Source organism: Arvicanthis niloticus, chromosome 18 (genome assembly GCF_011762505.2).
Source record: "Arvicanthis niloticus isolate mArvNil1 chromosome 18, mArvNil1.pat.X, whole genome shotgun sequence".
Lineage (NCBI taxonomy): Eukaryota > Metazoa > Chordata > Mammalia > Rodentia > Muridae > Arvicanthis > Arvicanthis niloticus.
Window position 1 is genome coordinate 48,704,019 of NC_047675.1, and position 27,558 is coordinate 48,731,576.

Genomic DNA, 27,558 nt, shown 5'->3' on the forward strand with positions numbered 1-27,558 from the left:
AAGTGAATGAATGACTCCTTGCACACCCAATCACAGAACTGGACACTCCTGGGAGCAAAGGCCTCACTCAGGCAGCCAAGGTCAGAATAATGATCAGGCTCTGTGAGCATATGGTGTGAGTGCTGTCTTTAGCCCTTATCCTGGATCTTAATGATCCAGGAGAGGAAAGAGAGGTCAGGGCAAGCCAAGGTTACCTTTTTCCCAGTTTGTTTCTCCACCATGTCGTTACTGAGAGAGAAGTCTTCTTGCTGTGGTGTTTTAGAACACCCACTCTTGGGCATCGTTCTCCTCCCTTACTTGATCTTCATTTATGCTGCTATTGCTTCATCATCAACTGTCTGTTTCAAAAGAAAAGATACAGAAGGTTAAAAGCCATTGTACCCAAAACATAAAACCTGCCCAACTTCATAGGGCAGCACACAGACTGGCCAACCAAGTTGCTTTGACCTGAGTAGCCAGTAGCCTTGCTCTGGGTAGGGAGCTGAGCCAGGAACGGCTATTTCCAGAGGCAGCTCCCAGGAACAGCAGCAGCAGCATCACTGGCTATGCTGCATAAAGGGTAGCAAAGTAAATAAGAGAAAGGAATAACCTGTGAGGATCCTCAAAGTCTATTCTGGGGAGCATCCACCAGTCCCTGAAATACCTGGACCCCTTTAACATAGACACATGATATAACACAGACCCCTCTAAATCACAACAGAATGAGTCTGAGCGGGTCTAGAACTCCACTCTTCTTCTGCATACTGTCATCCTCACAAGCAAGGTAAGGTCAATACCCAGAGCAGTGAACGCCCTGGCCCTTAATTCCAACAGATCATATCTCTTTTGCCAGCTTGGCTTCCCCACACCTCCTTCCCCTTTCTCCCACTCGCTCCAGCCCAAAGGTTTTTATTTATTTATTATATGTAAGTACACTGTAGCTGTCTTCAGACACCCCATAAGAGGGCATCGTATCTCATTACAGATGGTTGTGAGCCACCACATGGTTGCTGGGATTTGCACTCATGACCTCCGGAAGAGGAGTCAGTGCTCTTAACCGCTGAGCCATCTCACCAACTTCTAATATCCATTCACTAACTTCAAAACTCTCTTGCTCTTCACACCCCTATATAGACAATAGGGAGAGAAAATATCTAATATACTTTAAATAATGCATCAACTATACTAGTTTAATCTATAAAATCCCCTAATATTTGAGTGGTAGATATAGGTATATGGTAAGTACGAAGGCGTCCCTAGAGGATGTGCAGGCTGCTTCAGGTCCTACTCCACATCCATGGACCCAGATCCTTTATCTGGGTTCAAGGTCCTGGCCTCTCTTTCTGAAAATACCTTAAGACACAAGCTGCATTAGTCACGCACTCTATTTTCTGTGACTTGGCATCCTAAAAGGCTGACTGGACAGAGACCAAATTTTAGAGATAGCCAAAGAGCTCATGTAAGCCAACTACCATCCATCTCGTCAAACCCTCGTGTACAAGCTAATAGATCCCTGCCTTGCCACCCAGGATAAGACAGCTAAGATACCAGGCAGTCAGAGTCCACCCTCAGGAGGACCACACACTAGCTGATCCGGATTGTTCTGTTCCACTGTCCTCTGTTGGGTCTTCCAACTGTCCCAAGTGGAGTAGAACACTTTCCCTCTCAAGTCTCATTCTGGTTTTCTCTGTTCCATGCTTTGCCCTACCATGGGTTTCATTTGCTCAATAGCTTTCATAGTCTGTGTTTCCCTGCATGCACATACATGCGCGCGCGCGCGCACACACACACACACACACACACACACACACACACACACACCCAAACCCACACAGAGCTATATGGAGACTGAGGCAGAGGATCATAGGGGTACTTGAGTGAGTACAAGGTCAGTCCGGACAACTTAATGAAACCTTATGTCAAAATTTAAAAAGCAATGATTTAACAGTTTAACTAGTATATGAAAGTCCAAGTATTACAAAAACAACAGTAACACAACACAGCAAAATAAAAAGCTTTTTTTCAGCCATTCAAGCCACAGCACTGTTTTGGATGCTCTTCTGTTATACAGTGAAAGCACTTTCTGACAGACACATCTGGGCCTACAGACAGTAACCTCACCAAGCTCTTCCTGTCTTTCTGAAATCATGCTTCATCTATCCCTGTAGGAAGGACAGCTTCTAAATCTCAAGACTTGCAGGTTGGAAAGATGGCCCAGTGGGGAAGAGCACTTGCTCTGCAAGCCTGAGAACCTGAGACAGATGGAGCTATAGGCAGGGAGAGCCTGAGATCTCTGGCCACAAAGCCTAGTCAAAAATGTTGAGCTTTCAGTTCAGAGAGTGCTAGGGGACACTCCAGCCTCCACATGCACATCTGCACACTCACTCTTGTACATCCACAAGCCCTTTTGCACAATCGCATGATCCTATCTTACTTTCTGGGTGTGTAACTGGCCTAAGAGCAGTGTCTGGAGGAGTCAGGCAGCACTATGGTACTGGCCTAAAGAGCAACACTGTGGACGCTAAGGCAGGAGAACCCCTTATCTGGGGCCGGTCTTAGCCGCATGGCAATGAGCCTGGGCCGAAGAGACTGTCGTAGTTTGTTTCTTGTTGCTGTGATAAACATTCTAATCAAAAGCAGCCTGGGAAGGAAAGGAGCTTTGCGGTGAGAATGTTGATTCGTTAAAAACTAGGTTATGTTGTGTATGCTTAGGTTAAATAGTGAGACTCAATTTTTTGGTTGTTGGGTCTTTAAAGAGAAAGGGGAGGGGGTCTCATTAAGTAGCCAAGCTAGCTTGGAATTCACTGTAGAACAACTCACGGAGATCTGCCTGCCTCTACCTCCTAAGTGACAGGATGAAAAGTGTGTGCCACCAGGCCCAGCACTCACTTTGAGGTGCTAAAGAACAAGCCTGAGCTTAGCAAAGTTGGGCAAGCACTCTACTACAGAGCTGTAGACGTTTCAGCCTGAAGGGCCCCACAGCAATTATCGTCAGAGAGGAGAATAATTCCCCATCACTGACCTTGGCTCTGACAAGGTCCAGTAGCACAGGCGCGCTTTCCTTCTGGCCTGTGAAAGACAAAGATGCCCTCTCGCCTTAGCACTCGCCTCCTATCACACAGTTACTTTCCCTTGAGACAAGGACAGAAACCACACAACTGCAGGTCCATCACAAAGTGAACAAGGCACAGCTCTTGGAAGTTCTCACAGAGCTAGGAACCCAGGGTCACCAGATGGGGGAGGCTCTAGCCAAGCACACTGTCTAGGAAGCAAGCCCAGGACAGTGCCTAGTACTGTCCACATCCACCATCAGGCAAGGACAGTCTGTCAGCCATCTCAACACCTTATCCACAGGAGGTACAGCCATGGAGCTGGCAAGGGCAAGACCAACAGAAACGTGGTACACAAAGCCAGGGCAGAGTGCAAAAAATTCAGGACTTCAAACTCCAAAATGAATCTGCTCGTGCTTAGGAAGCCATGGGATCACAGACACAAGAGCTATAAAAAAAGCAAGAAACAGAACAAGTCCAAGTGTCAGTACAGTCTAGAAAGTCAGTGAAAGGCTACAGAATTCATAAATTAATAACTGAGCCTGGCCAAGGTGGTGTGCGCCTTTAATTCCAGCATACCAGAGGCAGAAACAGGTGGATCCCTGATTTTGAGGCCAGCCTGGTCTACAGAACAAGTTCCAGGACAGTTAGGGCTACACAGAGAGATTGTTGTCAACAACAAGAAAACCAACAATTGAGAGGAACACCCCCCCTCCCCCCCAGTACTGGAAAGTCAGCCGCTAACACAGACAACAGAACATCAAACAAAGTACTCTGCGGCTACAGAGGAGGAGCAGCCATGCCTCACGTGCCCACAGCCAAGCACTTGCAGGAGCCAGGTCCTCTGTACAGGGAGACCCAATCACCTGGGACTCCTCAGACAGCAGGAAGGTTGATAAGCCGCTCGTACAGAATGTGAGGTGGGGTAGGGAATGGAGACTAAAAGACTCGATATGGCTACACCATCAACGAGAATTATCAGCGAATAAACGTATTTCCATGAATGCAAAAACTACTGTGGGCCCTTGTCCCCATCTTTTTAAAGGAATGACATTAAGTTCTACTAATATAGGTCCCTAAATTCTAGCCGCAGGTCAGCTCTAGCCGCTGTGGTATGTACTGTGACTAAAGGTGACTGAGGAGAGAAACTGAAAAGCAACCAGCAAACAAAGGCAGAAGTCTGAAGCAGAAACCACAGACCAGTGGCTCCCAACCTTCCTGGTGTGACCCTGTAACAGTTCCTCATGCTGTAGTGACCCCAAACCATAAAATTATTTGCATTGCTACCTCATAACTGTAATTTTACTATTGTTATAAACTGTAATGTAAATATTTTTGGAGACAGGTTTGCCAAAAGGGTTGAGACCCACAGGTTGTGAATCACTCCCAAGGAGGAACATTGTTCTGATTTGCCCACAGCTTCTGCTTGATTAGCTTTCTGATATAGTCGAGGCCATACTGCCTAAAGACAGAACTGCCCACACCAGAGTGGGCTCTTCTCACATCAATCAACACTAATAAGAAGTGCACATAAACCAGTCACCAACAGTCCTCAGTGACTTGAGGCCTTGCAGATAGCAGATCCTTGTCACTCTTCCTGTCGTATCTGGATAACTCTGGTATCTAGCAGCATAGACTGGGGAACAGTGATGAGATAAAAGGCCAGTATAGTGTGTGTTCAGTGTGTGGCCCACTTTATTTTTATACTTTTTTTTCTACATATGTGGAACCAGTCACAAAGAATCAATAGTATTTTGTCAAAAGTGAGTAATAGAAGACAATTATTTTTAACATTGTAGAATAAGAAATCTGCACAAATCAGTGAACCAAAATTTCCAAGATAACTGATCTCATGATGCTAAAAATCCGCACCCTGGGCAGGAGCAAACTGAAATGGCTGAGCATGGGCTTCATAGCAGCCACTGACAAGGGAGACATGGCAATCGTGTGAGCCTCTTTCCTGCTGTGTGTATGTCTGTAATGAGTCAAGCTTTCTTCATATACCTCTAGCAAAACAGGCCCTCCCCACACCAGCCAGTCAGAGACTGCAGATACAGAAAGCAATGCCACTTTTTCACTATAATTTTATTAAGTAATTAATTTTTTAATAAAGATCCTTTACTATTCAAGTGCAACTCTTTACAATTTTCAAGTCGACTAAATAATTTAATAGATTTTCCTCATATAAACTAAGCTCTCTGGGGTCTACAGCTGTGAGAAGGTAGTGAACACCAAAAAGCCTGTAACCAAGTCTGGCTATCATGAACACCACACTAGACCCCCAAAGAACTGTAAAAGAGAAAGTGGCTTCATTTGGGAAGAAAACATGCACATATATAGGGTTTTTTAACCTCCAAGTATGGTAGTATACACCTACAGCACCAGCCTTCAGTCAGTGAAGGGAGGAGAAACAGCTTGAATTTGAGGAGGCTTTCAAATTACAGAAATGACTATTTTTAAAATTAAAGAAAAAGTGAGAAGGTTGGAATAGCAATTAACCACAGTATGACACTGGACAAAACTAACCACACGAGGAAGACAGACTAGAGAAAGAGCCAAGGCCATGCTAGTACTCACACAGGACTGAGAAAGACTTTGGGGAGCTAGGGAAAGATGGCCCTAACCCTCTGTAGCAACAGCAAACTGAATCCCCACATGCAAATGGGACCTGGCTTCCACTTCACATCTCATACACAATCTATGCCAAACAGAGGAGGATAGAAACATCAAGAGCATTAAGACAAAATGATGTCAAACAGCCTTCACAACTTAAACTCTTTTAAGTACTATATAAGAAATACCTACTAAATGAAATATGAAAACTCTGACTCAAAAGACTGTCCTACTAAATATATCACTTTGTTGTTTTTTTTTGTTGTTGTTTTTGTTTTTGTTTTTTTGAGACAGGGTTTCTCTGTATAGCCCTGGCTGTCCTGGCACTCACTCTGTAGACCAGGCTGGCCTCGAACTCAGAAATCCGCCTGCCTCTGCCTCCCAAGTGCTGGGATTACAGGCGTGCACCACCACCGCCCGGCTAAGATATCACTTTGAAAGACAGGAAATATTACTTTCTATACATGTAACTGACAAAAAAAAAGCTCTTACCTGGAATATATAGAGTCCCTGCAAATCAGTAAAATAACAAGACCACGTATAAACAACGGCCAACACTAACTTTGTAAGAGGTAAGGGCACAGATAGATCTTCTCGATTCCACCAACAAGAAAATAAAAATGGAAACCAACTGTGGCTGGTTATCTGTGTTCATACTAGGAACCAGTCACATGGAAACAGCATGAGCTCAGTTCAAGACTGCATGACATTCAGTGTGAGTCAGACCTGTACAAAGCATGCAACAGCCACTGTACTTGTGGAAGAAAACAGGTACCTCTCACCCTTGACAGAAATACAGGCATGTGTGTTAAGGGTGTGATGCAATGACTAAAAATAGTAATCTCAGGAAAGCATGGAAAACAGACCAAGGGCAGTGAGTCAGCAGCTATCCTCCACAGCTTAGCAACAGCGCAATGAGCACCTGGACGGAAGAGAGGGGGGCAAAGCACAGACGCAGAGGCAGGCTGGAAGGAAGCAGTTGGTGTTAAAGCCCTGTTGAGCTGAAGGCAAACGGGCAGACCCTAAGGAGAAGTCACTTTTGAGCCATGTCTATAAACCAATGAACAAGGAAATCAACGTTCTATGCATGAGCAACCTGGAACAAGACACAGCTCCTGAGCACTATGTAATTCTGAGGACAGATGCACCATGAAGTGATGTCTGTAATACCAAGGTTAGGAGCAAGTTCAGAAAGACGGGTGCAGTCCAAAGTCTACTCAGAGATGTGGAGGACTGCTTACAATAACAGGAAACCTGGACATAAAAGGAAAGTTCATAATCCATTTGGCTATAAAACAAAAGCCATGCAACAGTAAAAACTACAGCAAAAGCACCTGACAAAAGTTAGTGTTCATGAAGAAACCCCTTAGCAAAATAGTCGTAAAAAGTATTCTAGATACTCTGGAACATTTTCAAGGACAACCACACACAAGCTAATGGTGAAAGCTAACTGGTTTCTTTATGCGGCTGGTGAGGCAGCACAGACATCATCGTCCCCGCTCCCTGTCTCCATTACCACTGCCGAGAGATAACACTGTTCTAAATAGTATGCATGAAGAACAGAATTTTTTTTTTTAAAAAATTATTACTATTTACAGACAACTCAACTGACTATATAGGGGGAAAAACCCACAAGGAATCCATCAAAAACTCCTGGAAATAACAGTTCAACAAGACAGTAGAATACAAGACCAAAGCAGAAAATTCTGTTTCTACATAACTATCAGTAACAGGCAAGCAGAAAAAAAAGAATCCAACCAAAATGAAAACGTTCAGAAAGACCTTTTGTCTGATTGGTTGGTTTTCTGTGACAAGGTTTTGCAATGTACCTTAGACTACCCTCAAACTTGCAACCTTTCTGCCTCCGTTTTTCCCAAGTGCTGGAATTAAAAAAAAATGTAAAAGGAGAAAACTTAGGAAAATTGGCGGCAAGGAAAATTTTTAATTAGGTATGACAGATACTCAAAGCAGAACCTGAAGAGCAAAACAAAATTAATATGCTAGTTTAAAATGTTAACCTATTGTTCTACAAAATACTTGGTGTAAAGGGTGAAAGGACGTGTGGACAAGGAAGCCCATGTACAGAGCCTGGGTCAGATAGCAGACTTGTAAGCACAGTGAAAAACCAACAGTAAAAACAATCCAACTGACAACAGGGGAAAGGAACACAGATGTGCTGACTAGTTTAATTTCAACTTGATACAGCTAGAGGAAACCTAAGCTGAGAAAATGCCTCTATAAAATCTGGCCATGTAGCATTTTTTTAATTAGTAATTGATAGGGTAGGTCTCAACCCTTTGAGGGAGAGCCCAGACCATGGTGCTCGGCTCTCTAAGAAAGCAGGCTGAGTAAGCCATGAGAAGCAATACAGCACCCCTCCAAGGTTTCTCCATCAGCTTCTGCCTCCAGCACCCTGCCCTACTTGAGTTCCTGGGAAAAAAGCTCACTCAACAAAGTGTCTGTCCTCTGAGAAAAAAAAAAAAAAGGGGGGGGGGGGATCCTCATGGCATGTGCTCTTAAACAGACAAACAAGCAAACAATCAAACAGGCATGCTTTTGTAATCTCAGCACCCAGGAGTAGAGAAAGACAGGCAGGTTTCTGGCACTTGTTAGTTAGCCAGTCTAGTTTACTTGTTCAGTCCCAGGTCAACGAGAGAACTTTCTTTAAAAAGAAAGAGAAAAAAAAGGGTGGAGTAACAATACCCAATGCTTCCCTCAGGCCTCTAGATGCACCTGAACAAACACACATGCACACATACATACACATAAAACCATGAACCTGTGAGACTAGCAGTGTGGGCACTGCACCACACTCAACTGTACTCCTGGGCAAGTTAGCCCAGAAAATAGAACCTTGTGTCCATACAAAGACCTATGACAATGTTCGCAATGATAAGTGCAGAACTCCAAAAGCTATCCCAACAATGCCTTCAAGTCAGTCCACACCACCTCTGTCTTCAGAGAGTTGGAACAAACCAACTCTCACATGCTGAGGCAGCTACAGTATGCAAACAGCATGGTATCTGAGGATGTCTCTGCTGGAATCTCCTATAGGCTTCAGCTAGAGAGCACAACATAGCAAATGCCTGCAGGAGATGCACGGGTCCCACTGCTTTTGTGCTGTCTTAGGTTATCTGATTGTTTGCAAATGGAATGTTAAAAAGGACAGAGAACAGGCACAGAAGATGAGGAAACTTCTAGGTGACTGACAGGGCTAGTTTCTCAACTATCAATATTTTCTAAACCCACCAAACTAAAATTTTTAAATGAGTACATTTTATGAATGAGAACTATAGTTTAGTAATGCTTTTAAGACTTGACATTAACATTAAAATTTTAATTCTATAAAAAGATTGCGCATAGTAAACCTCAGACGTCTTACATGGTTTAGACAGTAAACAGATGGATATACCATGTGGAATGATGCAAGATGAGATGAAGCAAGAAGCCCACAAGTTCAAGGCTATGTTGGGCTACACAGACTGTCTCTCACTCAGCTTTCCAAAGCAGAACATAGCTCTCAGCTACTTCTCTAGCACTGCTCCTGCCTGCTGCCATGCTATCCCTAGAAACAGTGGACTGAGGAAGACTCTGAATTGCAAGCAAGTCACCAGCTAAATACTTGGAAGAGCTGCCTTGGCCACTTGCAGCAAGCAATGGTCCCTTCACAAGCAATGGAACAGTGACTAAGACATACTTACCAAAAGCAACAAATTAAATACATAAGCAGAGGGTTGAAGGGATGGCTCTATAGTTTAAGAATACTTGCTTCTCTTACAGAGGACTCAGGTTAGAATTCCAGCACCCACAGGGCAGCTAACAACCATCTGTAATTCTAATCCCAAAGTAACTAATACCCTCTTTTGGCCTCCTTGGGCATTAGGCAGAAACTGTGTGTGTGTGTCTGTCTCTGTCTGTCTGTCTCTGTGCCTCCCCTCTCGCTCTCATAAAATAAACATGTGGTCACTAAAACCTGAAAAAGAAAGACGGCAGCCACATACTTGACCTGATCCTGAGATTGTCATCACGACACTACAGCCAGAGTAGTAAAAAGTTTTTTTTTTTAACAAAGACTTAATCAAATATCTTACTACAAGTCTACAATATAGTATACCCAGGAGGCTGAATGAGGATCCTCATGCCAAGGAAGCACAGTGCCCTTCAGGGGTAGGAAGGAGGCCATAGTGTCCAGGAAAAGTAACTTTTACCTACCTGATGAAACTGTTGTCTACGACCCCCACTGTTAACCTGGGCCAGGTCCTGGGAGCTTCTAGCCTCCACACAATCTTAGGTAGGCCTAGCATGTTTTCAGTGTCAGAAATGTACTGCTGAATACACTCATCCTTTCTAGTTCTTTCTGAATGCTTGCTGGCTGGTTTAACTCAGCTGTTTTGGCACAAACTCCTAAGCTGACTGTTTCAATCTGCCTTCTCTGGGCTTCTCCTGAATTGTTCTGCTTGGCCTCAAACGAACCTGGCAATGTTCTAATCTTCTAGCTCACTCTCCTTCACCTGGGTATAGCTCATTCTCTCTCGGGAACCTGACTCTGTATAGCTCTCCCAGTCAAATGGCCTTCTTTCTGCACTGCTTCTCTTTCCTCTCTCTCCTTGTCACTTGTCTGCCACCCAATTAGACATAAGTGCTTCCTTCTACAAACTAGGACTACCTTCATTGGTTGGGATTAAAGGTGTGTGCTAAGGGCTGAGCCCCACCACAACTAGAAATAGTTATTTTTAGTTAATAACTCAATCTCAGTGTTCAAACTATGATCAAATATCCTCCAACAGTGCCTTTTGAAACCTGTATCAGATACCACATAGCATCATTCTGAAAATTCAGCAACATTCTGCCTCATTCTGCCTTAAAAACAAGTTATGAAAGCCTGTCTGTAGTTAAATGCAGGAGGAGGAGCCACAGTGTGGACACGATTAACTGCCACTCCAGTAAGGACTTATTTACTACAATGACTTGGTTCTTCAGCCCTAGTTCCCTATGGCTGGAGTATAAAAAGGGAACCCCACACACACACACGCTCACGAATTTCTCTTTGCAGGAATGGTGTCCCTGGTTGCATTACAATTATTATTCTGACACTTCTAAGTATGTCATGTGACATCAACCAAATGAATGCCCTTTGGATCCTTGATACATTAAACTTAAGAGTGACAAGGTACAGACAGACAGGAAGACAGCAGACAGGAACAGCCATCTGCCTCAGCTGGGGTTATCAGTGTTAGAGCTTGATGTATTGTTTAGGAATCCTGGCAAGCTACGGTCTGGACATTCCAAGGTGGACTCAGAAACAGAAGCCTTAAAAGCCCCTACAAAGCCACTCAGCATTTTCCTTGTTTAGTAACAAAACAGAGTAGGTTCTTAGTATCACTTATAAGATTTCTTTTCCTAATCAAATTTGTTTCTAAACTTCCTACTGTGACAGTTCACAGAAAAAATGACAGTGTCATGCTCCTTGACATATGACATATCTAAGGCACCTCCTCCTACACATCATAGCCTCTCTTGTTTAGACTCTGGAAAGGCTAAACAGCTCTCTAGTGGAGAACCAAGTCTCAGAGAGCACCATACAACCCTCCATAGACAGTCCTGGGACAATAATGGCATGTGCTTTCCAGGAGTAACCAATCTCACAGGCTTCGTTATTTCTAACTTTTATTTACTTTTAAGATTGATTTATTTATTTATGAGTACTCTATTTGCATGTATGCCTGCATGACAGAAGAGGGCATCTCATCCCACTATAGATGGTGGTGAGCTACCAAGTGGGTGCTGGGAATTGAACTCAGGATCTCAGAAGCAGCAGCTAGTACTCTTAACCACTGAGCCATCGCTCTAGTCCAATTTCTAATTTTTATAAAGAGGCAGGATCATGTCCACTTGGAGTGACACATAATAAAAAGGTACTCCATAAACAATGAAGTGACAGAAAGGTTGTGGTACAGAAAGAATGGCAGGCAAACAGAGGAGAGCACTAAGCCACGGGCTGAGTTGGTTGTCTCTGGGTTCAGGTCTGGGCACAGTACTCCCAGAGGTGGTGGCCTCATCTGGAGGCCATAAGCCACCCGTGGTCAAGACACCTGGCTTTACTCTTCTCCCTTTACTGATGGATACCGTGATACACAACAGAGACAAACACTGCCTCCCTGTGTGCTTATGAACAAAGTGACTGCTGTAGAAGCCCCAGTCTCTTTCTTTCTCATCTTCTACTGTACAACTCTAGTACTGTTTTGTTTACACAGTAGGTTCTAAAATTCTGAACATAATGGTGTCTAAACTACAGGCACTAGAACAGGACCCTTGGCCCTTTCCCACCCAACACTATTAGAGGTCCTCTGGGGCCTGTCTCACAGAGATACAGGACCATCCACCATGGTGGAGTTGTCCAAACTCTAAGTTGTTGCTGGACTTTAGTCCAGTATTATTTTAGCATGTTAACCATCCATTAATTAGATCGGCCTTAAGTTTCCAGGAATATTGAGTAAAAACATAGAGTATCTTCAATGAGTGCTCTCACACTTTAAAGACCATTTGGTTTTGGAAAGAAGTTAACAATACAAGGATGGGATCGAATACAGACCCAAGAATGTGACTTTTACCAATAGGCTTATTTGAATTTCTGTATTTTCACTAACCATATCAGTTCATATAATCTGATTTGTTACAGAAAATAAGTCCTGTAATTTCAAATTACAACATTTTATGCTTACAAATCGCTCTCCCCCAGATGATGTGGGTAGAACTATTTCATAGAGAGAAATCAGACTCCCACAGTAAAACTGGCATACCCACATCCAGCAACCAGAACCAGGGCTAGAGGCACAGCACACACACACACACGCATACCGCACAGTCTGTCTCTCCCATTTCTGGAAGGTTCTTCACACTCCACAGTCTAATATCATATTAAGAACCAAAACAACCCAAGGCAAACAGATTCCAAAGTTCTAAAGTCCAAGGTGCCAAAACCCCATGATATTTATAGGTATAAAAGCATCGATTCTTACAGCTATTTCAGAAATCCAGAGGGTACCTGAAGGAATTATATCTTGTGATTTCCACAAAAGAACTGTGACAGCTATTCTTGGTTTACATCTGGAATCATCTAAAACAGAATGGCTGGACACACCTGTGAGGGATTTTTTCCTGATTAAAGAAAGCATTTGATGTGGGAAGACCCACCTTTAATATGGGCTGAACCTTCTGCTGACAGCCAATATAAAGGACTCAAAGGAGGAAGCTTGTTTTCTGTTTGCCTGCTTGTTCTCGCTCTCACTAGCCAGTCTTTTCCTTTGTGGCCATTACAGCCCACTTCTTCAGAATTCTGGCCTATACTGAACACTCGCCGAAACACCCAGGATTCTCTAAAAGATCATAACTGACAGAATGAGTGTGCCCTCCCACCAGAAAGGATGTGAAGTGGATGGTCTGCTTTATCACATTCTGCTAAACAGGGTCTTTCATTGAACCTGGAGCTGGGCTAGAGACCAGCAAGGCCCAGCCGTCCTCCTATGTCCCCACACTGCTGCAATTATAGCAAGTCTCAGCTTTCTACATGGTTTCTAGAGCCAAGCAAATCCTCACACTTGCACAGCAAGTGCTCTTAACCACTGAGCACCCCAGCCCCTCTAATGCTGTCTTTAAAATGAGTTCAGTACACAGAAAACATAAGGAACAGACAACCTGCAGGAGCTGCACACGGCTGAGCTCGGCTCACACGCTCATCTACTGTTGTACTTTGACTCACGTCATTCAAAGGCTACATATTATATGGACCCTCATGCTTTTACAACTTAACTATGGATGATACACACAATTCTGCTTTGTAGTAACTGTGGTGAGATATGTAATGTCTGAAAAGATCTGTTTCTCTTGTTAACTATCAACTAACTCTTCATAAATGAATGGTATGTGAGTATTTGTATACTTCTTGGTGTGTGTGTTGGGGGTGGGGGGCATATACGTGTGGAGATCAGATTCAACTTCCAGTGTATCCCTCTGTGCTCTCCACCTTACTTCTGAGACCTGCCACTGAACCTGGAACTTACTCAGCTACACTGTCCAGTCAGTGAGCCTGTTGCCACCACCACCATGCCTGCTTTTCCACTTCAGACCACGACAAGTGTCTTTTGCTATAAATTTACAAAAAAATTAGGAAGCTTGTAATCCCAACACTCCAAAGATAAGCTGACATAAGAGCATCACAGCTGTTCTGAAAACAGCTGGGTCAGAAACACTAGTGACACCTTAGGACAGGAAGGGGTGCTAGGCTAGTCAATAGGAAAGGGAACCCTGCAAACAGCGTTCACTTAGTGGAATGTGAACAAGAAAGTAATAATGAACAACTTTAAATAAGAGTTACAAAATCACCAGGTGGTGGTGGTGCACAACTTTAATCCCAGCACTTGGGAGGCAGAGGCAGGCGGATTTCTGAGTTCGAGGCCAGCCTGGTCTACAGAGTGAGTTCCGGGACAGCTGGGCTACACAGAGAAACCCTGTCTCGAGGGAAAAAAAAAAGTTACAAAATCAAGTGAAGCTCTCTCCATGGTAAAAAATAAAATAATAATAACAATAACTAAGATGAGGGGTAAATCAGAGTCCAGAGTTCTGAAAATGCCCAAATTATATAGGATACTGAAAGCTAGGTGTGGTAGCACAGGACTGTAATCCCAATACTCAGGAGGGAGAGGCAGGTGGGTGTCTGTGAGTTCTAGGCCAGCTTGGTCTATGTAGCAACTTTAAGGATGGCGGGGTGGGGGGCTCTCAGGGCTACAAAGAAAAAGAAAAGGAGGGAGGGTCAGGGCTGGGGGGGGGGGAGGGGAGACCCTGATTTAAAAGAAAATAAAAAGAAGATATCCATAGATGCAAAGCTTTTCAGGATGGACCCAGAGGATTTACTCAATTCTCAGGGAGTTTACAACCAACAAAGTTTTAAAAAGTCATTTTGTATGTAAGTAGCCAAGTGGGGATTACCAGGTTACAGCCAAATGACGCATGGAAAGAACAATTTACTTTTCAAATCCAACTTCATATAGATTATAATTTTATTACTGTATATACAGATAAATAGTCATAACACATGAATGACACCAAATTTCTTTAATATATATATAACCAAGGAATTATATAATTCATAGTCAAGCACATTTGAAGAAAATGCTGTTTATATGAAATATTGCTCCCAAATTTCAGGTTTCCATGGTAAAGGGCTCAAATCCAGTTTTTCACCGATGGCTGGATGGCACCAACTAGCAAATGACACTGATTCTGCTGCAAGTGTGGGAAGTAGGAGCGGAAACAGTCTCAGGGCTCTGCTTCTCATAACACTAATACACAGCAAGGCATCTTGACTAGGTGAAGTGATCAGGCAATCAAATCAAAAGAAAGCAGATGCTTTAAGAAACATAGCAAAGGAGAGATCCTCACAGGTCAGAGGGATGTGTGTCCTCCTGTCAACAGATGCCACAAGCAGCACCCAAGCCTTCCAGAAGGACTGTGTGGGCTGCCAGGCTTGTCGTTATAGCAACAGTTCTAAGCATATGTGCAGTGACACCAGCTGATTTCTGAAAGCTGCAAATAGAAGATAATGGCATTAAAATAAAAAAAGATTTCCAGAGTAAAGATTACCACCCATTCCCTCCTCTCTCCAGCCTACACTATTCTCTAGACATCATTGTTCAGCAGAGCCATAGCACGAAGACAAATGCAGTCTACAGCCCCACTCAGGCCAAGTCATCTGCATAAGGCCACACCTACAAAGTGTAACACAGTGGATCCATAATCCCCTACTGGCATGTTACAGGCAAGGAGTGGCCAAGGCTGGCAAGAGTCATCCACCTGGAGGGCTTCTGGGCTTTCTCAGCAGTTTGCTCTTCACTGGCCTCCCACCTATGTCCTTTCCTTCAGAGCCTTCCTTTCAAGGTCTCAACAGCTGGGTTACAGCTCAAGACAGATGCTGAGAGATGTCTACACAAGCTACCAACAACTGAAAATAAAAGGCAAGGAGTCTCCCAAGCAAAGGGTCTAGCAGAAAACTATGGGGTTTCTGGGAAAGCAGAGCAACCACTTATGGAATTAAAAAATCTGTGTCTATCATTTCTTCTTCTTTGTGGGAAAGGGTTGTAGGAATGAAGGCATGCATATGAAGGAGTGCAGAAATGACTGTAGGCAGACAGAACGAACTCTCTCTCCCTATGACAGGCTCCTCGTGGTGATATTTATCTACCCTGCTGTCCTTCTCCTCACCCAGGCCACGATGCTGAGAAACGCTTTTTATTATACTTCTACCACATTTGAGGCTTCACCCAGAAACACAAGCGGACACTAAACACACTCGACAGCCTTTACACCTTTATTTGGTGTATTTGAATGCTGGGAACTGCCAAGAGGAGCGACACATTTCATGGAGAGCAGCTGAGCCAACAGCAGGTATGCAGATGTAGGTAACCTAGCCATAGGTAACATAGTTCTCTGATGGACTGTAATTATGGACCAAATAACCCCCGACTTGAGTTGCTTTTATCAGGGTACTTTATCACAACAAAAGAAACAAAACTAAAACAAGAATAACCAAAATTTTATTTACTCATTATAATGGCTATTCCTGGTTGTCAACTTGACTACATGTGGAATGAACACAATCCAGAAATGGAGGGCACACCTGTGATCCAGATCGTGAGGCTGAAAGACACAGGCTTCTGACCTGGATACTGACATGGGAAGAGACACACTTCTGATCCACATCTTGAGGTGTAGTGTCCATGAAAAGTTTAGGCCCAGGCAAGGTGGTACACACCTTTAATCCCAGGAGACAAAGGCCAGCCTGAGACAGAAGGAGTTCCAAATCCATGCATGATAGTGCACACCTTTCATCTGGGCTACGCCTTCTGCTGGAGGCCTCCATAAGGACCAGGAGGAAGGCCTACGAGATTCCTGAACTTCTAGTTCACAGCTGCCCATTGTTGGGTAGTTGGACTGCAGATTGTAAGTCATTCTAATAATTTCCTTTAATATATAGACACATTACATATGTTCTGTGACTCCAGAGAACCCTGACTCATAGTGTCTTTCTGCAATGAATCATCCCCAAATGGGAAGTGATGGAAGAAAAAACAAAGTAGGTTCCTACCGAATGCCTCAAAGATTTATAATCTATGTCCAAATGGTATCTATGAGCCCCTAAAATAGTAAGACACTATTTCAGAGATCCAGCTATGTACACTGAACTTCTGGCAAATTTTTCCAGAGAGGAAAAAATAATCTCAAATTCGGGTTTTTAGTAAGTAATATATTCCACAGATTATGTGCATATACATGCCCAAGAATACAAGAGAATCAAACAGAGAGACTATGGTTAATTGGAGAGAAAAGGTAAATACAAAAGCATCTCAACTTGGACTGACTAATTGTCTGCTTCAGAATTTCAGTCTAGTCAGAAAACATGGGGCAGTAGAAATTTCTGATTGGTCAATGCCAGAGAAACACTCCTAACCACAACGTCCCATACAAAGATCAAAGTGCATTCTAAAGGATCCACAGTTCTAATTAAAGAAGCCTACAGTGAAATGTCTCCATAGTCGTTTCTGCATTTATTCTGGCTTGCCCTATGTTTGCCCTATGCAAAACTGCTAGCAACATAGGATTCCCTTCCCTTCACTAAATGTGGTAAAGTAATGCAAGGGAGGGAACAGGCACTCTGGAGACTATAGGCTGTCAACCGTTTAAGCATCTCCAAATGTGCAGCACACAGCCTGAGGAGAGTCTTCAGACATAAACTGTAACTCCACTAGCCCTTCACAGGGGACACAGACACTCGACCATTTAATGGCTAAATTAGTGAGCAAGAAAATTAATGCACCTGTCTTTTCATCTACAAACTTGGGGTGGGAGGATACAAGATCACCATTTTCCAAACCTTTAGGAGGGTTATAAGTCTGTGCTCTGTGAAAAGCAAGCAGAATACCCTAAGTGCACAGCACACACTGGCAACTATAATTAATGACAGCTTCCCAACCCCTTTAGGTCAATGACTGATGTTTAACGATCCATTTCAAATTACACTTACATGGTGCTTTATTTTGTATGTTATTTTATTCAGAGCCTCTAGGTAGCCTCAGCTGAACAGATGGCATTATTTCATTACAAATGAAAAACCTGGAGCTGAGACAATGCACACACCCTCACCTCCAGGCAACAGCACCCACTGGAGGCCACTGCTGTCAGCATATACCTTGCTGACTCCCATGTGTCTGTCTAAACCTAAAGGTTAGATCTAGAACTTGAAAACATTTCCTCTTCCAGGAAAAATCCTACTTTTCCCTTCTCCAAAGGCCACCTCAATATCTTGAGGAACAGCTCCTGGTAACTGTATCATCTCAGGGCTGATGAAGGCTAGGACCATCATCCTACCCGGGGCTTACAGATTGAATAGGACACAGGGGCCATTACATAGACTTAAACAGTGGGCAAGAGAAGAGTCATGAATGCTGAGTAAACAGACCTACAAGAGGCAACTCTGGAAGTTTTTATCTTCATCTTTAAGAACACCAAGCAACACTTCTTGGATTTTATTAGAAAGTTCAGTGAAATAAAAGTAAAAGACAACTAACTGCCCGCAGCACTGCACACTACAGAAAAACAAATGTAATCGAAAGGGGACCAGAAGTCGTTCAGGTAAGTCTGTAGGGATTACTGCCCCATCATCTGCAGTCCATGCTTAAATCTACCTCAGTGTTTTAACATCACTGAGCAGTGTAGGTAAATCCCAACACGACTCAAGTATACAGCTTCCACATCTGTAGGCAGGAAAATAATCTAAAGAAAGAATAAAAGAACTGGGTGGCAGTGGCACACCTTTCATCCCAGCACTCAGGAGGCAGAGGCAGTGGGTGGGATCTTTGTGAGTTTGAGGTCAGTCTGGTCTAAAGAGTGAGTTCCAAGACAGTCAGGGCTACACAGAGAAATGGCGTCTCAGGCAGGGGCAGGAGATGGGAAATGAAAGAGAAGAAAAAGACCTCGATTAGTTTCAGGTAAACCTGGGCTACATACATACCAAGACCTTGTCTCCAAATAAATGTGAGCGCGTGAGTGAACACAGAGTGTTGTGGCCGGAGCTACCCCATGTTTGGAGGCCAAAATGTCTCGAACTGTTCTGTCAATGTTGGAATCCGTACTGCCAAAGCCTTGGGGGCTAAGTTGTTAGAGCCCTCACTGCCCCAAGCTGCTTCAGGCTGCTGGTCGGGGTTCAGCAAGAGAGAGAGTGAGGATGGACTCGAAGAATGGAGACCAGACAGAGTGTGATTCAATCCCATTTATTCCTCAGTCTCTCTTCTTCTCTTCAAGTCCCAAGTCTTGAGTTCCTAGTCCCTAGTTCCTAGTCCCTAGTGCCTCCAAGTTCCAAGCTTCTTCCTAAACTCCCTTCCAAGTGCTTAATACCTAATAATTCTTCTTCCGAGTTCCAAGTGTCTTCTTCCTCAATGCCTAATTCCTATTCCAAGTTGTACTCTCTAACCTAACTCCTAGTTCCAAGTTGTACTCCAAGCTGTACTCTTCTGTCTGCCTCTCGCCTTTTATATGTCTCACTTCTAAGCCACGCCTCTAAGTCACGCCTTTAAGTCATACCCTTAGGTCTTGTCTCTAAACCTGATATCTAAGTCATACCCTTAAGTCACACACCTTTAAGTCTTACACACCCAAGGAAAGATCCTGGGTATCTGAACAATGTTATCAGAGTGTGCTCAGCTGTTGTAGGCTATTGTAAACAAGCCTCTTGTCAGGGTATATGACTCAAGATGGCTGCAAGGATGAGAGCCACCTTCGGTCGGCTTCCCACACTGAGACTGCACAGAGACAGAGGCATTTTTGTCTGAGTGTATCCTATAAAATTTCTGAGTAGATACCTGGCCCCTGTCCTAATCCAGTGCTGGGATCTGAAGCCTTCAGATCAAAAGGGCGAAAGTCTCACCAAAAGACATCAGCATGAGTGAGTGGTCCTTTCATCCTCCAGCCTGGACAGACAGGCGGAAGGAAGGCACTCTGCTGGCCAATGTCTATTTCTAAATTCTCTAGCTCCAATTAGCTTGATACAGCACCACAAAACTCCAAGATAAAGATACACAAACAAAGAAATCCACTCTTAAGTAATAAAAGGTGGATGAGGACAGACAGGGAATTCATGGAAGCACTGTGCTGGGGGGTGGACGGTGTCACTCACGCTGAGGACGTTTCAAGACAAAAATACCTCAAAGGATAAAAAGGAGCCAGTAGAATGTCACATAAAATTCCTTTCATGGAAGAGAAAACATTTCTATGCATTTATGCACATAATGAGAATGAGATATACATTAAAGGACGGGGTGAGACAGCCTCTACCACAGACTTCTAAACAGATCTGGAAACAGTACAACCAGCCCAGCAGCATAGAGGAAATCACCTGACCAGTAATCACAGGCCTCAAGAACCTGAAACAAGTTATCATTAACACCTGACTACACACTAACCCTAAAGTTTCAAAAGACCTGCTAGGAAAGGAGAGGGGGGAACTGAGTGCAGAATGGGAGAGGGAGAGAGTTGGTGATATCTGTCTTATTGCTACTGATTTCCTGTATCTTGCTAAAATATAGAGTAATAAAGATATGAGAAAAAGAGAGACTCAGAACTGCTTTATAAGTACTGCTGAGGAAAAAGTATTTTTTGCTCTTTTAACTTAAAAAAAAAAAAAAAAATCCCAACTGTGGGTACAGTGGGCCTTTACTCCTAGCACTCTGGAGACTGGGGCAGACAGAGTTATACAGTGAGACTCTTTCTCAAAAACAATAATTAAAATAATTTTCTTTAAAATCATCTTTTAACATGGAACATGATGATATATTTTGGTTCTAGGCCTTTCTTTAAAATGCAAAAGAAACTGCTTTCTGTTTGTAGACCTTTCCCAGCTATGTTATCAAACACCATTTTTAGGTCATGTTATTTTTCTCCTTTCCAAGGTGAGTGCATATGTGCGTGCACGCGTGTGAGTGTGCATGTGTGTTGAGGCCAGAGGTTGCCAGTGAGTGTCTTCCTTGATCTTTACTTATTGAGGTAGGATCTCTCTCTGAACTTAGTTTATCAATCTGACTAGCTGGCAAGCCTGCTTTGGGGAACCCCTTTTATCACCTCCTGACTGACAGGGTTATATAGGGTGAAACAGGCCCATCTACTGGTAATCCACTGATACTCACCCCAGCTTAATACAGGAAAGTGAAAAATATTATTGCCACTATCACTATAAAGCCTAAGTTGGCCTCAAATGGACAGGAATCCTCTTGTCTCCATCTCCCAAGTACACAAGAATGTCAAATGAAAAGGAAGACAGGCTCGTTCCTGTAATCCCTGCAATGAAGAGGCTAAAGCAGAAAGACCACAGGGTAAGTCAGCCTATGCTATGGGTGGAATCAAATATCCAGCAGAATGGATAAAATCAGGAAGAGTGGGTAAACACCGAATGTCAAACAGGATGCCAAAAGTCAACTGACCCTTAACCTCTCAAATCATGACCACCCTATGGTCACACTGTGCATCTAAACACACCATTGAACTGTGGTCCAAAACAACCCCTTCCTTAAGGTGCTTTTGTCAGGTGTTTGTCTCCCTAACATATCTAAACTAATTCAGATGTGGCATGCTAGACAGTGTGCCAAGACACGGGGCCACAGAGCAGCTCAGCACACACACCCTTACCCTTCACTGCCCAAAGCATAAAAGCCAGAATCATGGAAGCTAAATATCCAGACCAAAAAAATACCTTCCCATGAACAACCCATGGAGATGACAGTCAACTGACAGCAGCAGATGACTATGGTGAGTACTTCTTTTCTGAAGCTATTCGGGTGTCTGCTTAAATATGAGGCAGAGACAGGCTCACTTAAAAGATAAAATGAAACACAGAAAAGAGGATCCTGAATATCCAAAACTGCTAGCACTGCTATCAAAGTTGCTCAACAGACAAGAAGGGGAACAAACCACGCCCTCACTCCTTCAAGGCTATCCCACACAGTGCTCTCTTCCCCCAAGCCCAAGCCCTGCACAGCTGCACTCAGGCTGCCACAGTGTGACTGACAAAGAGAAAGGAGTGTCTTAGCTGCTCCATTTCTCAGCAAAAATCTACCAAATAAACCAGCTGTGTGTCTAGGAGTGAGCTGACAGTCTTCAGTGCAGCAGTCTCCTGAGCATGCCTTCTGGACACTGATAAGTGTCACCATGATACTGAACTAACAAAGCACAGGCATCCTTCTGTGCTTCTTCATGAGGATAAGAACAGTGGAAGTGAGGACATTACCTACTTGTTTAATGACAGGACTTCTGTTTTTTAAATCCCGTTTCTTACTGTTTCTTTTTATTTATGGCATATGGGTAGGGGTGGAGTACATCAAACAGTAATGGAATTTGAGGAAGAGTGTATGAGAAATCTTAAAAGTTTACTTACTTCTTACTTTATATACTAGCACTAATATAAAAAAAAAAAGTGTAACATAAGCAGAAAGAGCCTTTTTGTCTCTGCAGAGACTCAAAGAAGAGTCAGACCCTAGTCTAACATGACAGCTGAACCCAAAGAAGATACCAGGAAGGACCTAGTCACACACTTACAGGTTTGGGTATTGTTTGTTTGTTTGTTTGTTTGTTTTGAGTTATACCGGGAGCAGCCCAGGCTGGTCTAACATTCTCAGTCTTCCTCCCCCAACCTCCTGAGTGCTGACACTAGAGATATGGACCACTAAACCTAGTAATCTAATTTTTTTAATGACCAACAGTTAACAGCAACTCACCCAACAGGACCAAGACATCCAAACTCAAACAATGTCTTTGTATGTGCCAACAAAAGGAGTGACCATTGCCCTGGCTAAGAGGAGGACAGAGCAGCTAATTACTAAGACAAGGTTGGCTTCTGGCAGTAGAAATGACACAAGCCAAGAATCCAAAGTCTGCACAAGCAAGGGGTGGGGGGGCTTATCTCAGATTCTACCCCTAAATAACAAGCTGAATGTGGAGCTGAAAATCTACACTTATTCACTCAACTGTTCCAAGATAAACATCGTTAAAAATTAAAACTTACACGGAATAAGCCTTTACATTAAGTAGAAAAGTTGTGCTGAAAATAGTCTGTTGGCCCAGAATCTAAAGCTCCTTCCTCTCTTCTTTACCTTGAATTTCAAAGAAAAGAAAACTGAAAAACTGCCTCTGTGAACATGACACAGATCTCTCTCATACATGTTCGGAGGGCATATGGACTCTGCGGGAGTTTTGGAGAGTGGAAAACCTACTGTCAGAACACTGGGTGAGAGGAAAAGGCACTTGTTTCTTTCACCTGCCCTCCACTCCCTCCCTCCCTTGGTGTTCTCAGAAAGACCTGTTGACACAGTTGTTAAGAAAGGATATTAAAGAGGTATGTATGTATCATCACAAAACACCAAATACAAACAGAGCACTCCTTCCCAAACAAATGGAGGTGGCCATGCAAAGAATTGCTACACGACCTTCATGTCCTTAGTTGGTTTGGGCCTCCCATCTAAGGGCATGAACGTACAATGAATGCATGTGTGTGTGCGTACACGCACACTGTTCCTAGATGAACAACAATCTAGGAACAGGTAGGTAAGGATTCAATAAGAAACTTTAACATCACCACCTGGGTGTCCTTCTGACTGCTTAGCTACTATCCTCAAGTTTGGACTACCATCAACGAGGCACTGAAACTGACCCAGAACCTGATTCCCACAGTTACAGCAGCAGTACTGTGAAGAAAATATGTCATGATCAATCAACAGGGCTGGGGACAGTGGCTCCTGGTGATTAGGAGGTTAAGCAGGGGGGTTGTCACAAGATAAAGGTCAGCCTAGGTTAGACTATATGGGTTCCAATTCAGACTGCACAACAGGGTAAGGCCCTGTTTCAGAACGTGTGTTTGGTGGTGGTGGAGATGGCATGGTAGCAATCCATTGAAAAACAAAATCTAAAACTTTGTGCAAAGATATCTCATCATTTAGTAAGAACATGTGGGTCCTCTGTGAACAGGTCCTCTGGAAGAGCAGTCAGTGCTCTTAACCTCTGAGTCTTCTCTCTAACCACCAAATATTCTTTAATACAGAGCTATTCACCTGTTATCTGCCATATTTGCTGACAAGGGTCACATTTACAAGGAAGACAGGTTAGGAACTATTTTGACTGTATCCTCACTGGCTCCAGGCTGTTTGCACTGAGACAGCCCTTTTAAGTTGCAAAAAACAGTACAGAGGTTCTCTCTGCAGAGAGGCAGTGGTTTGCCTGTAATCCCAGAAGACAGATCTCTGTTAAGTGCAACACAGCAACCTGGTCTAGAGATGTATACAGCGAGAACCTCTCCTTAAAAAAAATAAATTATATTGTTTACAGCCCTGTAGTTTAGCAGTTCTACTTTGCAGCATTATGACAGTTAATCTTGACTGTTAAGTTAGTTGGATTGAGAAACATTTTCAAGATTAAGCCCCTGGGTGTTTGAGAGGGCATTTCTAGGAATGACTATACTAGGAATAAGAAAGAGGATCACCATTCCACAGGCTGTGAGTCTGGATGAAATGAGAAATGGGGGGGGAAGACTGGAAAGATGGCTTAGTGGTTCAGAGCACTTGCTGCTCCTCCAGAGGAGCAGAGTTCATACTCCACACCCAGGTCAGGTGGCTCATAACCATCTGTAATGCCAGTTCAGGAGATCTCACTCCCTCTTCTGGCCACCCTGGTCAACTGTACAGGTGGCATATAGTCACCACAGGAAAAGGCAGAGGTCCCTAAAGCACATAGACTGTCTGCTTCCTATTATGCCTCCTCTAACATTGATCTACGGGGTGGGGAGAGATCCCAGTCTGAAACTGTAAGCCAAAAATAAGTTTTCCCAAGGAATCTCTGTCAGATGGTTGTCATAGCAATAGAAATCTAACAGAGGTATATACTCAAAAGAACTGAAAGCAAGGTCTCAAGAGATATTTAAAATCTCCCATTCCCAGCTCACATTAGATAATGTCCAACCTCACAGATGAGCAAACTGTGTGCAGGCTGTCCGACAAAGGACTAGTATTCATCCTTAGAAATGAAGGAGTGGGACAAGGTGGCCTGTGTCTTTGATATGCAGAACTATGTATATTAATAGTATGCAGAGTCATCTGGTTACAGACGAAAGCCCCGCCTCTGTGGAGCACTTCAAACCTGTCCTTGTCTGAATAGCACGCTGGCTGCTCCTCTGCGAAGGTAACTTTCCTTTTCTCTTTCTCTTTTTTGATCATTGTTACTGTTTATTCAGACATGGACTCATGTAACCCAGACTGGCCTGGAACTCATGATCCTCCTGCCTTTTAGCCTCATAAATGCCAGGACTTCTAATGTATAGTATTATGCCTGACTCTCATTTCCTTTTTAAAAAATGTTATCTTTTCTTTTCCACCTCCATTTTATCTTCCTTTCTTTGTTAAAAAGGTAGTAGAACAACAAAAATAAACTGGTGAGTGCTTCTGGATACCACCAGATCCAAGTCTACACTGCGTTCTTTCAGATGACCCTAGATCTACATGTTCTCTACCACCCCTGATCCCTGAAGGAAGGCGGACCCTCTGCTGCTTCAACAATGGAGAAACTGAGAAGCCAGATAAACTAGGAAGCCAGGGTTAGAGTCAAAACTACACCAGTGTTGTTAGCAGGTGTGGATGGAAACTCGGAATCAGTCATCACCTCTTTCCCGATGTCACAGCTGTATGCACTGGACAATGTTCACACATAACCTTGCTGGTGGTCAAGCTTTGCTCAACTAGTACCATCTATCTAGATATCCAAACCAGGTCTGGTGCGCCTAACTTAAAACAGGTATTCAGAAAGGGAGAGCAATACAAAAATCAGACTTAGGTTATTTCTTTCTATTTACGACTACGAAATACACATCGGTATTCCCTAAACTTCATTCTCCTTAAGACTGAGCGGGTTGCTCCATGTTTCACTGGTGGAAGGCCCACAGCAGAAAGTCAGCTCTGTGAAGACAAGGCTGTACTCAGAAGCCAAAGAAGTCTTCAGAGGAATTATGCATTGACACAAAATGCTTTCCTTTCATAATCACTGAGATTTGGATTATGGTGACCCAGGTAGTACTGCATGTGCGCAGCAAGCCGTAAGGAGAACTTCAAAGGTCCCAGCCACGGCATGGCCCTGCACACATGAAGGCAGGCAGAGTCCAATGCGCAGGATTAGAAAGAAGACATTAAACACTTTCTTTATGTTACTGAGCTCCATGCATGACACCTTAAGTCTACCTTTTTAAAAAAAACCTAAGATCCTGAAACATAGTATTTTTTTAACATAGTAAAGGAGAGACAACCTAATCCAATGAAAATATACAAACATTAAGCCAAGTATAATGGCACATGCCTGTAGTTCTAGCTGAGGCAGGAGATCACTGGCAACTAGGAAATAGGGAGCTTGCTAGGCTTAGGGAGCCTAGCAAGACCCTGACACATAAAAGAAAAATAAATAAGAATAACATAGATATTATTATGCATGTTTTCATGGTTTTTTACAAACTGCTTTTCTGAAATACTACAGAGAATCAAACACAATGTTCCAGAAAACAGTGTGTACAGAAACAATGAGACACCTTTCTAGTACTGAAGAATTCTCATCTAAGCATGCCACAGACAAGCTTTGCAGGCACCATCCATCAACCATCACGGCTCACTTATTTGGTAAATACTGTATCACTGAGTAGCAATGAACTCAATAGAAATAAAGAACTGGTCACCAACAGTCCAAATCCTACTCCCTATAACAATAGTGTAATACTGTGTGTGCAAGCAAACCTTTGCTCCAATTTTTACATACCCAGATTTGCACACTGATAATGTACTACTTGTGGGTACAGTCTGAGTCAGGACCAGAGCATGTCATCTGCATGCCACATCCTGTCTGTATTACCAATAAAGCACATGCTAGATGCAGGCTGTTTAAGCATCCTTTCTCAACTGCAGTGAAGAACGGGTACATTCCCTATAGTCAGCATTCCCACATAACCAATCACAGACATAAAGGTTAGAGGCTTCCAATGACATGAGAGTCTGCTTCAGAGGGACCCAGAAGTGTCATTCTTAGGCTGCAGAGTGATAGTGGCCATGCTATAACTGTCCTCATTCTGTCTGGTGCCTCGGTGCTGACTGTTCAAGCAGGACTTGGGGAGCTTTGACCTTATTGGCTTTAATATGGGAACTCCAGGTGGACTTCTGAGAAAGTCAGCAGTACCACAAAACTAGGACTTTGTCATCTGGGTCAATGACCACTTCATCATTACAACTTTGTAATTAAGGGCTTGTGATAATACGTATGGTTTCCAGTTCCACAGTTACATCTTACTAATGAAAACAAGTTGGATTTTCTTTCATTATTTAAAACTAAAAAACATCTGACACAGTACATACATCACTTCTATGTTCTCCCTGTGGAATAAAAAGCATACTCCAAGGAAGACAGACACAGATAAACCTATCACCCAGAGATTACCACTCAAAAACACTGCTTCTAAATTCATGATCAAAGGCTGTGAAGCCAGGTGAGTAATGATTACAGAGAAAAAAAAAAATAAACATATAACTGGGAGGAGCAGCCATATTAAATTAAGAAGAGCTTAGTTTAGCAAAAACACCTTCAAAATTGCCATGGCTCTTCAAACAGACAAAGAGCTTTTATCTCCCAGGGAAACTATGGGTATTCACAGAGAGAAACAGCAAGGCCTTCAGCCAGAGTCATATGAGAGCCAGCAGAAAGGATGAGTCAGAAAACTCACGAGAGTCTCACTAACTGGTTTCACTAAGTGCACCAAAAGTTTTGTTAAACAAGATCTAATTCTTTACCCAAATTAACAGGT

At 43.3% G+C, this 27,558-nt stretch overlaps 1 protein-coding gene across 5 annotated transcripts in view; it reads right to left on the minus strand.

Moving 5' to 3' along the window:
• Ankrd11 (ankyrin repeat domain containing 11) overlaps window positions 1-27,558 on the minus strand; it is a 145,798-nt gene that overhangs the window by 32,395 nt on the left and 85,845 nt on the right. For all 5 annotated transcript variants that reach the window (XM_076916006.1, XM_076916007.1, XM_034522440.2 and 2 more), the window contains one exon: window positions 195-338. In XM_076916006.1, the coding sequence (XP_076772121.1) occupies window positions 195-281 (87 nt within the window). In that variant the 5' untranslated portion in view covers window positions 282-338. Of the gene's footprint in view, window positions 1-194; window positions 339-27,558 lie in introns of those variants that run through there.